The 19,367-nt window shown below is 33.8% G+C and overlaps 1 protein-coding gene across 5 annotated transcripts in view; it reads right to left on the reverse strand.

Moving 5' to 3' along the window:
- IFT46 (intraflagellar transport 46) overlaps positions 1–19,367 on the reverse strand; it is a 47,083-nt gene that overhangs the window by 4,809 nt on the left and 22,907 nt on the right. For 2 of the 5 annotated variants that reach the window (XM_069821459.1, XM_069821453.1), the window contains 2 exons: positions 13,913–14,248; positions 7,537–7,664 (listed from right to left, as the gene is read on the reverse strand). In XM_069821459.1, the coding sequence (XP_069677560.1) occupies positions 13,957–14,248 (292 nt within the window). In that variant the 3' untranslated portion in view covers positions 7,537–7,664; positions 13,913–13,956. Of the gene's footprint in view, positions 1–1,671; positions 1,991–2,345; positions 2,489–7,536; positions 7,665–13,912; positions 14,249–19,367 lie in introns of those variants that run through there. The other 3 variants (XM_069821454.1, XM_069821458.1, XM_069821457.1) reach the window with 3 other exon arrangements.

Raw genomic sequence — 19,367 nt, forward strand, 5'->3', positions numbered from 1 at the left:
CTGAAGAATATTTAACTTCATTTCTTTCTTTTTCTCAAGAAATGAAACTGCCCTTTGAACAAGAGATCTCCTGCATTTTGACTCCACCAAGTGAAGTATGCCAAGATCTAGGGGTTGCAGGTGACTGTGCAATTTGCAAGTAGAAATGTAACCTTAACATGCCTCAGAAAGGATGTATCTGTAAGATATGATGGGTATTTATCAATCACCAGTGCAACCTTTCTACCTTTTGTCCCCATCTTAGTATCCAAGCTCCTTAGAAATTAAATAAAAATTTTTCAAAGTCATCCAGTAACTGGGGCAATGTATATTTTTTAAGCACCTGTGACTTCTAAATTTGCCAATTATTAAGTAAGACGATTTTTCATTCCTGTCACTATTTACACATAACATGCAGTGAATCTTTCTTCAGATTTTTCCTTCCTGGCATTTTTCTTCACGCACAGCTCAGGCTTTATTGGGAAGCAAATTATAACAAATATCAGTCTTGTGAGCACTGAAAATATATCTTGGCTCATACCTTTCTAGAAGACTTGCAAGTGTGTTTTCTTTTCAGAACTCACGGTTTTAGAGTTGAAGCCAGCACTTTCACTACTCAGGTTTTGGTACGGTACATTGTCTTTTCTTAAATTTATCGAATTAAGCATTCGAAGTATTGAGTCCAATTTTTACCGCATTTTCGCCTCAAAATACACCCGTCAATAGATGCATTTCCACTTTTCTGTGTGTCGAACTATTTCATTATAATACTTTCTAACTCTTCAAATAGTGAGGCATGGAAATTTTTCCATTTGATTGAACCCAAACACACTGAAACTCGGCACTGAAAATTTCTTCTTTCTTCTTCATTATTCCCTATAATGAAGTATTACCTCTGAGTGAAGTTCTGGCTAATATTTACATCTGTCATCAGGCAGTACATCTCATTTGATGGTGTCGGAGGAAGAACAATTGTTTGTATACATCTGAAGTCTGATAAATGTAATATATTACTAGTCAGTGATGTATGCAATGGAGGGGAAAAGGAACCGGCTACCCTATCCCAATATCTCCTGGCTTAGTTGCCTCAAGAGTGATGTCTTATTGATGTCACTTATGAAATTCAAAACTGTAATGAAGTAGTTGGTAAACCATGCTTTTTTGCCATTCCGATAGTGTTAAAGGACTAGCCTCGACATCCCTTATTATTTCAACTTTCTATGTAATAGTTAATTTCTTTTATTTAGTTGCTATTATAATGATGCATGAATTATCAAAAAGCTTGAAAACAGGATCCACACAACTCACAAGAACAAAAGAACCACTCTGTGAAAGCAACACAAAATAATATAAAGAATAACGCAGCTGCATGACACTGCATTACTATTGATTGAGATGTGCTATCAAAATACCAGTACTATTGATTATTGAAAGTCGAGTCGATATTTCGAGCTTCATTATCACAAAATTCACTTGAAAAGAACTCCATAAAAACAGGATTTTCCTTAAACCGGATTTCTTTAAAAACAGGAATTAAATTATTATGGTAATTTGGCAGGGACTAATAGAATTCCTTAAAAACAGGAACGTTAAAATAGGGTTTTACTGTATGTTTAAAAAAATTTTTGAGGATTACTAGTAATTTTTCAGCATTGTTGCATGTTTCAACAAAAATAACAGAAAAATCAATAATAGTGATCAACTTCAATAAGATTTTAATAAATTATTACTCATTGTGTTACAAATAATTATATTAGGTGGGATATATTAACTTTATTTAGGTTCATAAAGTTTCAGAAGTATTTGTTAACGCACTTTTTCTTTTCTTAAAATTATGTTCAGGAGCACAATCTTTGAAGTGCACTAACTTGACTAGGTCACTGCTCTTCAGTGCTGATGTTTCTGTTTGAAGTGGAATTAATGTACTGAGAATTCTTGACAGCAGAATACAGCATGAAAAGTACATGAAGAGACTGGATTCTGGATTCATAGACTGGGATGTCAAACAAACCTGCCAACACAGTCACAATTTCAAGAAATGAAGCAGGTACATATCTATAATAACATTTAATGCTATTTTACACATATGATTTTTAGTCTGTATTTTTATTAGAGATATCCAAATCCATTATGCTCTAAAGCAAGTAAATTATAATTGAATCAATCATTTCTGAAAGGACTTTCTATTAAGAAATTACATTATTCCACGCAGTTATTAAGATGTATACAAGCTTCATAATATTCACAGCGTGGGGGCGTCTCGTCCTTTGGGGCTTTCGGGGCTCAGCCCCGCATGAAAATTTGCGTAATATATTATTTCAGATATTTACGTACAACTCTCAAATATAGAGGAAGTCTCGTTCTCTTTATAGTCATGGTTTGTACTTCACCTGCGCGGAGGTGCACGGAGATGCTAGATCCTAAAACACTCATGTTGCGAGTGAAGGCGCCGGCAGGGGGACAACTGTTGGGGCTGATTCAGTTCTGTCGCGTTCGCGTATGCATCTCGCTAGAATAGTGTAATATAGTGTCAGTGTGACTGCACAGTTCAAAACGCATGTGATAATCAATACAATTATGAATAAAATCGACTTATTACAAAATCCATCCCAAAGGTTAGGTGACCTAGAGAAACTTAATGTTAAACAGTTAGGACAAATCATTCGTTTGTATTACAAAAACACAAATTGCAGTCACGATCTTTCAACCCCGAGTGATACAATAGAAAGCAGTAGCTTAAAGCTAGTGAAAAGAAGAAATCATAGTTTATTTTTATTGTTTGTTGGTGATATTTCTTGGATTGTTAATGGCGTGAATGACCTGAAACACCATTCAGAAAGAATTAAATCCATCAACTGAGTTCTTCTTACATTGGAAACTCACTTAAATTTAATTTCTTGGCAATACGGATATAACCTTGCAGATAGCTGAAGAACACAAAATTGCAGTTACATGTTATAATGAACTTGTTTACAAAAACAGAATCTAAGCAGGAAAATCGACTGTCTGAAATTTTGTGGTCGCCATGAAATTGCTCTTCAAGGCCATGAGAAATCACAAGATTCACTAAACAGAGAATTCAGAATGAATTACTTGATTGCATGTAAGCTATGATGTACACTATATAGGGAGGCTCTTGAGGCAGATAATAATAATGCCATGTTTGTATCAGTGCAGGCTGATGAGACCACAAATATTTCAAACAAGACACAGTCATTGTTCTCCGTTTTGTGCATGGCTCAAATAATGTAGTAGAGCGTTTTCATAGCTTTGTTCAATTACATGATAGATCTGCTGAAAGGATTTCGCACTATGTTCTACAAGCATTATAACCGTATAACCTGAAATATAAGTTAAGTTAGTGACCTAAACTTACGATCTGTTATGCGGGGGACACAGAATCGAGTTTAGAAATTAGTAAGATGTTTACACCTTCGCTCATTTCTTACACTGCTATGCACATCAACTTAACATCTTAATGCAACAAGTTTGCTCTAGCATCATACCAATAAGAATTTTCTTTGCAAATATTTCAGAATTCTCTGCATCATGTAAGAAAACTGATTTACTACAAGGAGTTTGTGGTTGATGACTGCCAAGTCCTAGCCAGATTAGTTGGAATTTTCAAAGCAGGACAGTAAGCGCTGTTTATGAAAACAAGCATTAGAATGCTTTGAAACAGTTCGAAATGATGCTGGATGGGACTCATTGTCAATAAGAGAAGCGAGTGAATTAATTATCTTGAAGATGAAGAATTCCTTTTTTTCTTGAAAACGTTTCACCAAATGCCATTGATAGATATGTTTTACAACATACTGCAAAAGAAAATCACCATAGTAGTTTCTATAAGGCAACATCTTCAAAAGTTTTGCAGTGCTATCACTGATATAAGGGAACAGCTCACTCGAATGCAAGTTAGGGACACTGAGATATAAATGGTCGCAAGAAAGGGAAAAGGAACATAAGTAAAGTATCTTGTGCTATCGAGTGTTGTGACATTATCATCAACCAGGCAGAAGAAAGATTTGGTACTACTTAGCATTTGGAGTGCTTCAGCTTGATGGATCCTGCTAAATTCAGTGTCTTCAAATCACAGTTCCTAGAAGATTTGTATAGGTATAAATATTATCCTTTCCTAGTAGAAAAGAAACTGAGAAGGGAACTGTGCGTTCTTTACAATAGTGAAGAATTTAAGGATATGCATTCTACCAGTGTCCTGTATTCTTTTTTTAGAGGCAATAACTTAGAGGAAACGTTTTCAGAAATAGTGAAAATGTTAAATATGTGAAAACGTGTTTAAAGAACAGCATGGGACAGGACAGATTAAATGCGGCGTCAGTGCTTAGTATAGAAAAAGACTACATATCCACAATTGAAGAGTTCAACAAGGTTATCTATCCAGAAGTTCGCTGAACAGAAAAATAAGCGAGTGGAACTGTTATACAAGTAAAGATAATGCAATTTTATGAGCAATAATGAAATTACTTTTTAGTTTTAGTATACACATGGCAAACTACATTCCAAATAGCCCCAGACAAATTCTAGGCCACAAGATGCCACTGATTCACAGCACTTTTTAAAAGGCCCTATTCCGGGAATAAGGCCATTTCTATGGAGGTCTGATTACTGTTGTAATTTTGGAATAAAGCCCTTTTAAAAATGACTATTCAATTATCTGAATTTTTATTAGAATAGGATTACGTAGACATATTAATAAACTCACTAAAGAAACTAGTTATAGATAAAAGGCTGGCAGGATTAATCCAAGTGGAGGGAAAACCTTATTCTTTTTGTCCATGTGTAAGAGGAACATCTATGTTTTAGATATAATTGAACATGACTTCTTTGAAGAGAGAAAAATTTCTAAAGGACTTGAGATACCTTGAAATACTGAAAATCTATTGTTTTGTACATCAACATTATAATAGTATATTTTGAAACAAGTTCATAATGTTATACTTTATGGCATGAGTCAATTTTTAGGGAACGAGAAAAGCGAGTTTCCTAATTTTGGTGAATGCAATAACTGTATAACATTATAAAGGTGTTTCATACGTTATTTTTTTACAACCGCATTATAAAACAATTAATAAAGAAATAACATCATGGATAGTTTGATATCATGCTCTATAAACAAAAAGGTGGCTATGACAACAATGATGTATTAAATATTATGGCAAAAGGGTGCTAGGAGTTTCAAAATTCTCTCTATCAAGATATGCATATGTCTTAGCCAGGGAAACTTTCTTGGTTGAAGACCTGAGACTGTGAATGCTACTGCCATCTACACCAGCATGTGAGGAACTGCTACGAGAGCTCTGAATGAAGAGGGACTTCTACAATACTGACGCCATGGTAAATAAGGAATGGATGCGAGCAGAATATGAACTGAGGCATGTAGTGACACGTTTTGCGATCCATGGTTTCCACCATCACATCTGCACTAGGAAATATTTCCACCAGGCCCGTCACAAATGTATATGTGTTCTGTGTAGTGAACAGTGTGGCAATTACCATGCCTTGTATTGTAACAAGAGATCAGTATCGCTGATTCAATTTTGTACAAACTAGAGTCAGTGTAGTGTACAGTGTGACAGTGTATATCTCAACAACCTTCTAGATAGAGTCATATGGACTTTTGCCCATTGGGCGCTTTACTTTTTATTATTATTATTATGGCAAATCGTTTCATAATGTTAACTTTATGGCACAAGTTATGCTGTCATAAGAGAAGTCATGACGTTTTAGTTGTTATGGTAATATTTTACTGTTTATAATGCTGGAGTACAAAAACAGTCTTTATTGTTAGTGAAAATCGTGCATAATATGCCACATTATCACATTAGTGCCATAAAAATATTACCATGACAACTAAAAAGTCATGACTTCTATTAAGAAGGCATAACTTGTATCATAAAGTTAACATTATGAAAAATTTGCCAATGCTATATCATTGTTGTCATAGCAACCTCTTTCTTCATACATTTCTCCTTCTTCTTCCTATCACATATTAAGCCTGGTGGCCTGTTATGGTCTCACTCCATCATTTCAGTGGACAGCCCAAAGATCTTCTTCCTAAAGGGCAGTAATTTAGTGCTTGGCGTGGTATCCTTGTTCTAGGTATCCTGAGTATATGAGATTTCCATTTCTGTCTATAATTTTTAATTTTCTCTAAAATTGGGTCAATATTTAATTTTTTCAAGACAAGAGAAGGTTTTAAAATGTCATTAGTGGTATTCATTGCATAGTTAAAGTAATTCAGTTTTGTAGAAATATCTTTTTCTTGTTCGTAGCTCAAATGATAACCCAAATATTTAAAACATGAGACCTGTTCTACAGGTTTATTATAAAGGCAAATTTTGCTGCGGAAATGATTTTTTCTGATGAATTCCATTACTTTACTTTCGTTAATTGAAATTTCCATCCCGTATTCCTCAGAAATAAGTTGTAATTGGAAAACAGGATGTTAGAGGTCATCTTTAATAATATTACATCATCTGCAAACAGTAATATATCTAACTTCAAATTTCTACTGATGTTCAAATTACCACGTTTTGTTCTTTTCCAGTTTCTAATCATATGATCCACATATATATAGTAAATAATAATGGGGATAGGCTAAAACCTTGTCGAACACCTTGATTAATTGATTTCCACTCAGTTTGGTTGTTTCCAGTACATACTGAAATATAAATTTCTCAACATAAATTATAGGTTGCATTTATTAATTAGTTTGGAACATAATCATCTTTCAGAATTTCAAATAACTTTTTTCCATTAACTTTATCAAAAGCCTTTTTAAAATCGATAAAAGCCAAATGTGTGTCTCTCTATTAAACTCTCTTCGTTTTTCTATCATCATTTTTAGAGTAAAGTATCCATCAGCACATGATCTACCTTTCCGGAATCCATTTTGTTCTTCCATTAATTTGGTTTCATAAAATGTATATAAGTTTTGTGTAAATTTTATATCCTGAATTTAGAAGACTAATACCTCTGTAATTTTCGCAGTCATTCCCATCTTCTTTTTTAAAAATTGGTATTAGGCCTACTACAGCCTTATGCCAAATATCCAGGGACTTTTCTTCATCTAAAATTCTGTTACACAATGTTAATAGTCGTGCTCTGAATTCACTGCTGGCATACTTGTAAAGTATGGACGGAGAGGGGTGAACTCGACGCTTAGCAGCAGAAGTGACAGAAGAAGAAGAAGTACTCGTAAAGTTTCATATTAATATTTCTTCATAGACCATGAAATCAAACTTCAATCATTACAAATCTAATGCTATTTCTTTATTAATTATTTTATAATGCTGCCATAGAAAAAAATTGCGTATGAAACACGTTTATAATGTTATACAATTATTACATTTCTAAAAATTATGAAACCATAACATTTAGTCATGTAATGAACTGTAACATTATAAACTTGTTTCATAATATACTATTATTATTTCGTTGCGTGGCAGAATCATAAGCTCTCCAGTAAAAGATTGTAATGTTGTGTTTAAGGTTTCCACATGCATGTTTACACTACTGTAGGGTCCAGATACTTACTGCATACAATATCCACATATCTGGGCAGGTCACAGTCCAAGTCTGCAATGGGTAAACCAGTTTCTCGTAGTTGCTGTTCCACATCAGCAGGCCATTCTTGCATAAGACTATCTATGTCTGGCATGGTTCTGAAAAAAGAAATATAGGGCTTAATTTAAACTTCACATAATATAATATCAATGGTACAATGTGTCCACTATATTTACTCTAACAGACGACGGATTTATTTCATATAAATATATCAAATAAACTGGCGCTGGTCTTGAAATCACATTCCAAAAATGACATATTATGTTGATTTTATATAAAACTAGTAACACTTCAAATCATGTTGCATTTTGGATCAATAACACAGACTGAACTGCAAGGATATAAGTGAACAAACGACATTATACAAGGTAGGCCGCAGGAAATAATCATGCAGTTAATAATGGATTCTTCCGTCAATTGTTTTTCCCAAACAAAACAACTATTACTGCCATTTTGTTAGCCATGAACCGTTGGTCGCAGGATATCCGTGTCAAAGCAACGGAAGCATACATTCATGGAAATGGTGTTATTTTCGCGCAGCATGAGTTACGACATGGTGAGAAACGTCATCGCCATATTCTGGACATAAGGACAATATCTAGATGGGTAAATCAGTGGAGAACAAATCTTTCAGTCGTGAATATGAAACATGAGGGACTGCAGAAAACCGTTTGTATGCCTGAAAATATCAGTGTCCATGTGGCTCTGCAACAAAGTCTGCAGCGATCGGTTCGTCGCCATACAAGGACATTACGCATGTCTCACACTTCCCTGCATAGGATTGTAAAGTCTGACTTAAAGTTTCATCCTTACAAATTACAGGTGTGTCAAGAGCTGCGGCCGGAAGATAGATTAGACTTCAATTCTTGAAAGATTGCAGCAAGATGAGACCATCTTGTCTACTCTGGTAATGTCTGATGAAGTGAACTTCGCCTTAGCAGATTCGTGAAAAAGCAAAATCTTCGTTACTATGCAGATAGGAACCCACAACTTCTTCACGAGAAACCTCTACACAGCCAAAAGGTCAGTCTGATGCACTATTGCAGTTTTCATTGGAATTGTCGGACCTTATTTTTTTTAAGACGATTAAGAACGTCCACTCACTGTCAACACTGAGTGGTATAGGAACATGATAGACAACTTTTTTGTTCCAAAACTATTAAGAATGAATAATCTCAACACAAACTTTTTCCAGTAAGATGGGGCTACAGCTCCCACAGCCCATAACATGATGACTACACTGTGCCAGTTGTTTCCAAATCAAGTGATCTCGCGATTGGGAGATATTGCGTGGCTTACAAGGTCTCCAGATCTGACAGCCCCAGACTATTTCCTTCGGGGTTATCTCAAAAGAAAGTTTTCTCCTGGCTGTTACACACTATTTGGGATTTGAAAATGACAATCCAAGAAAGAGTCATGCTATTCCCAATGAAATGATTCAACTTATCATGAGAAACTTCCGAGAGCACTTCCAGCAATGCATCAATGCCAATGGAGGTCATTTGTGGGATGTTATATTCAAGACATAAAATGGCAATTCATATACATCTGACTGCCATACTAGTTCATTCCCTAAAGTATTCTCGTATGATGCTATCGCAGAAGAACATGATGATGATGATGATGATGTATGTATGTATGTATGTATGTATGTATGTATGTATGTATTTATTTACATTGCAAGTGGGCAAGCACCCGGTGGCAGTGGTATATACGATATAAACAATCTATACTAATAATAAATCTGTAGCCGAAATGTTTCTGGTAATTTTCGATTTTCCAAAAATAATTGATCCTAACATATATAATTAACCACCCTGAAACCGGAAATCGCTTTTTTTAAATTTTTGTTTGTATGTCTGTCTGTCTGTATGTTTGTTACCTTTTCACGTGATAATGGCTGAACGGATTTTGATGAAAATTGGATTATAAATTAAGTTCGTTGTAACTTAGATTTTAGGCTATATGGCATTCAAAATACATTATTTAAAAGGGGTGTTATAAGGGGACCTGAATTAAATAAATCGAAATATCTCGCTTATTATTGATTTTTGTGAAAAATGTTACATAACAAAAGTTTCTTCAAAAATAATTTGCGATGAGTTTTATTCCTTGAAAAATTTTGATAGGACTGATATTTAATGAGATAAATGAGTTTTAAAATTAAAATAACTGCCATCTAAGGCCGTGTAATGAATTAAAAAACAAATGACTTCGTCTATAAGGGGCTTTGGACAGCAACAATCGAAAGCTATGAAAGATAGCCTACAGAGAATGTTTCTGTGTTTGTATGAAGTAATATCGGAAGCTAAATTAACCGATTTGTATAATTAATTATTATTTCACCATTGGAAAGTGTAGTTTCTCTAGATGGACATAATACTATAATGTTATTACAGTAACTTCTGATATAATATAATATAATATGTAATATTATATAATATAATTTAAGTTATTTGAAGGGTTCACAACCATAGTGGGCCAAGCGCCATTTACTGAATACGTAGAAAACAAGGGTTAAAATTAAGTTATTACCATAATTCAATGGAAACCTATAACAAGTAAAATAAAATATACACATTAAATCTAAATGATGTCAATCTTCATTAAACTATGGTTGCATGTAATAAAAATTAAGAAACAGGTTAAAGGAATTGTCATTGCACCAAATAAGTGTCTCTGGACCAAAATGATCGCATTTTAATTATTTGGATGAAATTTAAATTAAGTAACATATTAAACGATTTATCCTTCTATCAAACACGAATGTTCCCTGGATCAAACGTCCTATTTTAATTATGTAATTACTTTATATTTATTTCTAACGGGTGCAGTGGAGCACACGGTTACGGCTAGTACACAATAAATGATAAGCAATACACAATAAAATTTACAGTACACAATACAATTTTACAATGGTTTCTATAATTCGTAGTTATGGTAATGATTATTTTCAATCATACTCGTATGTTATATTGCATTGTTAAAGTTTCTGATATATACAATTTTATACACAATACAATAAGAATACACAATACAATTTAACACAATAATAATAAAACATGAATAAAATACCTAATTTTACAATACAACCTACATAATTATGTATAGGCTCTACATAAGTTTCAATAGTCTTTCACTTTACTCTCATCTCATTCCCTGTAGTGGCACTATGACGCATTTCACTGACACTTTAGCACACATTTCACTGACACTCTGTAACACATTTCACTGACACTATAGAACACATTTCATTGACGCTATAAATTATCACTGATCGGAACTGTTCACTGCACTGTAAAACCATAACTTCACCGACTCACCTCGCTTCACTGATACAACAGTTCAAATAAGTCAAATAATTACATCCTTATGCATACTTATAAACAGAACTACATTTAAACTAAACATTTCTAGTTAAGGCCCTCTTACACGCTATTTTAAATAATTTACAATTCAAACCAAGGAAGTAACTCGTCAGGCTAGATAAATACATGTCACCTTAAAAAATTAAATGTTGAATGTCACCTTAATTTTAATTTCCACTTTATACACAACTTTTTAAGTTATTCTTGAATCTCCTTAAGGAAGGACAGCCCTCAAAGACCGCTGCAGGTAGGTCATTCCAATCATTTATAGTTTTATTTAAAAATGAGAATTTACCTACATCCGTTTTCTGTTTCTTACATTTGATTTTAAAATCATAATCATTCCTACCATAGTACATTGGCTTTTCTAACCAAGCCTTTATGTCTACCCATGCTTTCTGACCTAGATGTGCTCTATACAATGATGTTATTCTAGTTTTCCTGCATCTGTTTTCCAAAGTTTCCCATTTAAGTTCTTTTATTGTATCGTTTCCATCTTCTCATTTACCTTTAACAAATTTAGCTGCCCTATACTGGATTCTTTCTAAGGAATTTATCTGATATATTCTATAGGGATCCCAACATGCAGTTCTGTATTCCATTAACGGTCGCACTAACGTTAGATATGCTATTTCCCTCGATTTGGGGCTAGCCTTTCTCAAGATTCTCATAATAAAGTGAAGGGCCCTCCATGCTTTACCCGTAACATTATCAACATGCTCTCCCTAAGAAAGTTTGGAGTTTAAATACACTCCTAGGTATTTACAACATTGTTCTTGCGGAATTACAACATCACTGAATTTGTAATTAAGACTAGTTTCCTCTCGGGTTTTACAAAATGTTATAGATTTACTTTTAGAACCATTTATTTTCATCCTATGCATTAACGCCCAGTTATAAATTTTATTCAAGTCTGTTTGAATAGCATCTACATCTGAATTATTTCTAATCTTTCTATAGATAATGCAGTCGTCTGCAAATAGCCTCACATTTGATGTAATATTCTGGCATAGGTCATTTACATATATTATAAAGAGTAATGGACCCAGAACACTGCCCAGTGGCACCCCTGAACTTATATTTCCAATTTCCGATATTTCATGACCTACTCTAACTCTCTGGGTTCTACCTTTTAAAAATTCTTGGATCCATAGCACCACTCTTTTATCTATTCCTAGCCTACTTAACTTATCTATTAATATGTAATGTGGCACCAAATCAAATGCTTTCGAAAAATCAATCACAACTGCATCGATTCTTCTGCCTCTATCTACCTCTTCAGCTAGATCCTGAACCAGCAACGTAATTTGACTATCACATGAGAAGCCTTCCCTAAAACCATGCTGGCGGTTGTAAAACCAGTCTTTCGCATTTAGAACATGACGAATATAATCCGATATCAAATGCTCCATGACTTTACATACGACAGATGTAAGGCTAATCGGTCTGTAGTTTCCGACATCTAATTTATTTCCACCTTTATGTATGAGTACCACTATAGCTGATTTCCAGTCACATGGAATAGCTGCATTGTTTATGGAAACATGAAATATATGCGTTAAGTATGGAATTATGGCCTCGGAACCTAATTTAAGAATCTCTGTAGCAATACTATCTGGTCCTCGAGACTTCCGATTTTTTAATTTCGTTATTCTCTCTCTAACCCCTTTGGAAGTTATTTTGAAAGTCGAATTTGGTTCACATTCACGGTCTGTGACACAACCACTCCTATCAGTGGGATTATTATTATTATTATTATTATTATTATTATTATTATTATTATTATTATTATTATTATTATTATTATTATTGAAAACCAAAATGAAATAGGAATTTAACAAGTCGGCCTTTTCTTTGTCATCGGTTATACTTTCTCCGTTTTGATTTCGTAAAAGCACTACTCCTTCATTTTTTCCTTTTCTCCTGTGTACATAATCATAAAACTGTCTCCAATTGTTACTTTCATCTTCTTTTAAAATGGTTTTTAGAAAATTTTCCTGAGCTAACCTTTTTTCACACTCAAGTTTCTTAATTAATTCGACGTATTTTTCCCAATGCTCATGGCTTCATTTACGTTTACTGAATGCGCGCCTTGTCTTTTTCTTTAAGTAGCGAATATAATTAGTATAATATTCTGGGTCCGGATTTTTCTTAATTATTTTAGAAGGTACACATTTTACTAATGCCTCGAAAATTATACTCTTAAATTTATGCCACACATTTTTTCATATTTCCTTCAGTCCTTAGAAAGTCATCATGCTTTTGTCGTAGAAACGTTTGTAATTCATGGACATTGGTTTTGTTGAAATTCTAGACTGTGTTTCCCAGAAGATTTCTAATAAGACGCTATTGTGATCACTTAGTTTATGAAGACTTTCAAAGTTGACAAAGAGAGAGACAGGTCTTAGTAGGTAAACATCTAAGAGGGCATTGTCACGCGTCGGACCATTTACTACCTGCGTGAAATCTTTATGCCAGATCAATTCATTAACAAGGATCTGTGCATCTGAATTTGTACCTGAAATCCCGTTCCAGTTAATTTTCGGGAGGTTTAGATCCCCAGCAATTACTACGTTCCGGTCTTCTGATACTGTATTAAGACATTCATTTAGTTTGTGCAAAGTTAAATTGTTTAATTCACTGGGTGGTCTGTAACATGCTATTACATCTAAGGTTTCCCGCCCATTTCTTATCTGAACATTCAATATTTCAACTTCCTCTTGTATCCACAGAAGATTGCTACTTATTTCTATCTTAGTACAAACGAAAACTCCCCCTCCCTTTTCACTTCTATCCTTTCTGAAGACTCTATAATCCGACCTAAAAATTTCCGAGTCATTTATGTCTTCCCTAAGCCATGATTCCGTCCCAATTATTACATCTGGATTATAAACATCGACCAAGTTCCAAAATGGAATAAGTTTATTTCTAATACTTCGGCAATTAACCTGCAGTAGTCTTAGTAGGCCTGTCCTTACTTGAACATTCTGAATCCCCATGGCACCTCGCCGTCACTGCTGGTCTACGCCGCCCGCTGATAGGTCTTCGACCGCACTGCCCGCTGGTAGTCCCTCGACCCCTCCACCCACTGGTAGACTCTCACCCTCGCTGACTGCCAGTAGTCCCTCGCCCCACCGTCTGCCGATGGTCCTTTGGTCCCGCTGCCCGCTGATGGATCCTCGATCCCGCCGCGCCATGTTGTAGTAACTACCCGCGTGAAGAGGGATCCCATGTCTGCAGCCCCCCTCCGATTTAGGTGGATTCCGTCTCTTCCGAAGCATCTGTCGTCTATCCAGGAATTTGGATCGACGAAACTGATGATGATGATAAGGAAGTAAGTTTTCATTATCGAAGTAAACTAAAATAAATAACATTCCATAATTATGAAATTCATAGAAATATTACAGTACCGGTACTACAAATCTTTGCTGTATAACCTACCTTAAAATACTTGTCGATCTATCTCCTAATCGGAATACTTCGATTAGACAAGCATGATTCACATTAATAACTGCTTCTTACCTTACCGGTATATGTAATGTATCTCTAACAAGAAGCGATTTTACAAATGTACTCGTGACAGCAATTTTACACCTGTTCTCATGGCGCAAGTGGTTAGAAAACTGACGTGATTGTATAAAGCAAATTCGTAAAGTGTTCGAGTCTCAGTATCTCTTTTCTTTTCCGTTTCTTTATTAAAAAATGGGAAATATGACTTTGTTTTAATTAGATTTTAACATATCCTCTTATAAATATGTTTAGTGTCTACTCTTTTCACGAAATCAACAGGTCGAAGTATTAAATCGCCCACTTTATGGGGCAAAATACAACAAAATTATGATAAAATGTCGTGTTTTTTTAAGTTACAGTACGTTAATGGTATAATACTATTACTACTACTATTATTATTTTTTTTTTTCAGAAAAAAAGGACTAAATACATATAAAAGAAGAGTAAACCTTAAATTAATAAAGAAGGGACGAAACAAATAAATAAATACATAAAAAGTGGATCATCATTAGGATTCGAAAGCTGTACAACACCATTCCTTTGTGAAATAGGCCCCTGGAATGAAAATATTTTATAGATGTAGGAAAAGACTGAGTGAATTCAAAACCAAAGAAAATCTCTGTGTATAGAATGAAGATGATGCTCTCTAAGTATCAGACATGGTACTGAAGAAGTTATTGAGTTTATTGATCCTGAAACATCATTAGAGTTTTTAAACAAGTCACATTTCTAGGTGAATCACTAATAAAGAAGAAAAAATTAATCATTTTGCACAATATGCCAAGCTGAAAATGAAGAAAGTCATAGGATGTTTAGAATCGAAATTAGTAGCTTAGCTAGAATCATCTTCATCTGAAGCTTAGCTAGAATCATCATCATCTGAAAACCTTGAAGGAATTTCAAAATATGAAGACAAGAAGTTAATACAACTAAAAGATAAATTTAATAATTCTTCTCGAAGTGAGAAATTAACCATTTTAATACAACTGAAAGAAAAATTTAATAATTCTTCTCGAAGTGAGAAATTATCCATTTTCTCAGTGTTGCCTAAGAGCTCGTCTGTAGCAAAAATTTAAGAAGAATTTGGTGTTACTAATTAGATGGCACAAATGGTTAAAAAATTGAAAGCACAAAAAGAAATTTTGTCATTCTTATAGTTGGAAAAGTACTTGACGATATTGCATCATTAGTAAAAATCTTTTCCAACAATGATGAAATAATTAGAATAATGCTGGGGAAAACAGATGTTATTTCTGTAAAAGAAGGACATACTCATATAAACGTTCAGAAAATAAATCAGGTTTTTAGAAATCAGTAACCAAACATACAGATTGGATTTTCAAAATTCTGTAATTTACGACTAGAACTTTAAATCTTAGCAGGAAGAAGTGGGACACATACTGTTTGTGTTTGTTGCGTTCATCAAATATCACATTAGTGATGAGCAGTGTTCATTTCAAAAACACTGTGTTTGAGGATGATGAAGACCCTCTTAAATCTTACAAAATGTCTGGCTAAAATAACATGTGATTTTCTAGTCCTGAATGCCACTCAAATAAATGCAATGAATGTCCTGGAGTAGATGGACTGAAAGAAAAATTGATGCAAAGGTTTGAAGAAAATTTTGTTTACCAAATTACTTACAAACAATGGGTTACTATAAATCGCTGCACATTGAAAATAATAGTTAAAAGAGTTGATGAATTTTTAGATGAATTCTGTGAGGGACTGATGAAGTTGACATTGTTTCGTTCCAAGATCAAATTCTGAGGTTGCATGCAAGCTTTACTCAAGTAGCAACAAAGAAGAAACACATATAGTAGAATCCCTTTTTAATGAATTTCTCAGCAATTATTTTTTTCCCCTTAAAAGGGGGTTTACATAAAATGGAAAGAAAAGCCTAAAATATGTTATTATGTATCAAGCACAAGTTATCATCTGTTTATACAACTGCTGCTAAATATCGATCGTCTTAAGTGCGACACAATTGATATATAAATTAGTCACGGTCCACATATTGTTATGTATTCTGTCGATTATTTCAGCATTCGAATTGGTGTACCTTTAATATGAGTTTTTTTTTTTCGCTAAATTTTTCCGTCGCATATAGGATGCATAGTTTTTTGTTATAAAAATCGAAAAAAAAAAAAAAAAGTGCGTCTATTACGTGAGTAAATACTGTACTTACTATAAATTTAATTATAATATTTTCTAACTCTTCAAATGGTGAGGCACAAACCTGAACCACAATGAAACTCGACATTGCAAATTTCTTTTTTCTTCTTCATTATTCTCCATAATGAAGTAGTTGGCAAACCATGCTTTTCGCCATAAGCAATAGTGTTATTTGAGAATTAGCATTATGTTTCACTTTCTGTCCAATAGTTAATTTCTTCCATTTAGTCGCCACTATAACGATGCATAAACATCATAAACTAACAAAAAGAACTTGTAAACGAGGTCACACAACTCTCAAGAACAAAGCAAGCAAACCAACCACTCTGTGAAAACAAAAGTAAGACCATAAAGAACGATAAAGAATATCACTGCCACACGACACCACATTACAATCAAATGAGATGCACTATTGAATAAGCCAGTACTATTGATTATTTATTGCACTTCGAGTCGATATTTCGGGCTTCGTTATCACAAAATTCACTTGAAAAGTGTATCTTAAAAGTGGGATTTTCCTTAAACTGGGCTCCTTTGAAAGTGAGAATTAATTACATTATTATTATTATTATTATTATTATTATTATTATTATTTTTATTTTTATTATTATTATTATTATTATTATGGTAATTTGGCTGGAACTCAACAGATTATTCATTTAAAAAGGGAACATTAAAATGAGTTTTACTGTATACAGTTTCTCAATGTGTCTTTTCTTCTTAAATATTCTACAGCTCCTGCTGTTTATTTGGATTATATAACAGCTGAGAATAATACAGCATGGTGGCTGGCATGTACTGTTGCTACACATGAGAATGAAGTTAATCTCAAAGTCAGTTTTCTACATCCCACAAGACCATCTCCCTCTTTCACATTCCCAGGCATTCCTGACATAAAAGACATACTAACAAGTGTAGTGCTTGCAAAAGTAGAACCTGTCACTCCAACGGGAGTTTACATGTTTACACTCTGAATAAAGGTGATACTAAAAGGTTTCCACATCTTTTATTATCAGTGTAGATTTTCAGTACTAATAACAATTTCATAGTGATCTTCTTATGGTGAGTAATTTACATTTTCAAAGTTTTTAAGAATCTAATCAAGGGTTATTGTCTGTAAATGTAAATCTTTAATTCATATAAACAAGAAGGGAAAAAGTAAGTAAATAACAAAATAAAAAATAAAGAGCTCTTAAAAATGCTGAATGCAAGAAAGGTAGTGTTATAATATACCAAATTAAAGCCCATTAAAAAAGCTTTAAAATGAACTCCAGATCAGTTCTCTAGCATTGACAGTTTCATAAATATTGAACGTTTTGTAAACCTTGTTCACTGAAAAATTGGCTTTTTTTTCCTGATTTTCAAAAATTAATTTCAGAAAAACTGTCCATTAAAAAAATTAATAAAAAATGTTGTATTTTTTAATATGCTCCACAGACACAACTCACATGCCAAATATCATAAAAATCTGAAACATGAAGATTCAGTTCAGTTCATTTGACATGGAATGACCCAACTAATATAATAAACCCTTCCCCACTATCGATTTCATCACACAATAATACCACTCAAGAACCATTGGAAACTGTTATTTCTTTTGCATATAATATCTTATATATAAAAGTCAATGTGGCTATGTATGTATGTACCCTATACAAATCTACATGCTTTGATCGATATTTGCCAAAGTTTGCACATTTAACCTTTATAACCAGGAGAATAAATCTTCTTAATGTATCCAGCTGTTTGCTGACAACATAAAGTCCACTATAGTCCACTGTAGTCTATTCAGTTGTTTTTCACGAGAAATGAGGGGTATTTTGATCGGTGTTCATTATAGATGCCTGTTGCTAGTAGCCAGAGGTGGGGTGTAGTCAATATATACTGCAGGGCTGTGTCTTCTGCAACTGGTACTGATGATTTTAATTTACTTCTTTTGTGGTTTATGGATGGACAGTATAGAAGAATGTGTTCCAGATCTTCATCATGATTATTACACCACAGACAAGTAGGATTATCAGAAATGTGAAATCTGTGTAGGTACAATTGAGTGACAATGTGACCTGTTCTGGCTCTTGTTAAAAATGTTTGAACATGTTTTTGTACATTTTCAGGTCATTTGGTTTCTTTTGTAGAGACTGTAAAATTTTTCCTTTGCCAGAAGAGACCCAATTGTTGATCCATAGGTTTTGTAAAATGAGACTTTACTGAAGCAAAAGCATTGGATAGAGATAACACTTGAAGAGGTCTTGGTTGCAAATATGTTGCCTGTTTTGCAATATCAACTTTCTCATTTCCAGGTATACCACAATGACTAGGTATCCATTGAAATGTTATTTCCTTTTGGAGTTCTTTTAGTTTACTTAGTTGTTTCTGAATTGGAATAATTCTATGTGCATATAGGTTTGGTACACATTTAATTATATTAAATATAGCCCCCTTGGAGTCGGTAAGTATCCAAATAGATTTTTCAGAAATTTGAGTAACACACTGAAGGGCAGCATCAATAGCTAGCAATTCAGTGTCAAGACTGGAGGAGGATGAACATGGTATGAAATAACTTTCTTGATATTTTGGAATATAATACCCTGCTCCTGATGCCCATTATTAGGATTTAGAGATCCATCTGTATAAATTTGAAGGTGGGGATTTCCTGTGTTCGTCCATGGTCTGGAATTTAGGTTAAGTTTAGATTTAAGACCTCTCCTGGCACTACATTATCATAATCATCCTATCACATCATCGGGG

Source organism: Periplaneta americana, chromosome 3, assembly GCF_040183065.1.
Source record: "Periplaneta americana isolate PAMFEO1 chromosome 3, P.americana_PAMFEO1_priV1, whole genome shotgun sequence".
Taxonomy (NCBI): Eukaryota; Metazoa; Arthropoda; class Insecta; order Blattodea; family Blattidae; genus Periplaneta; species Periplaneta americana.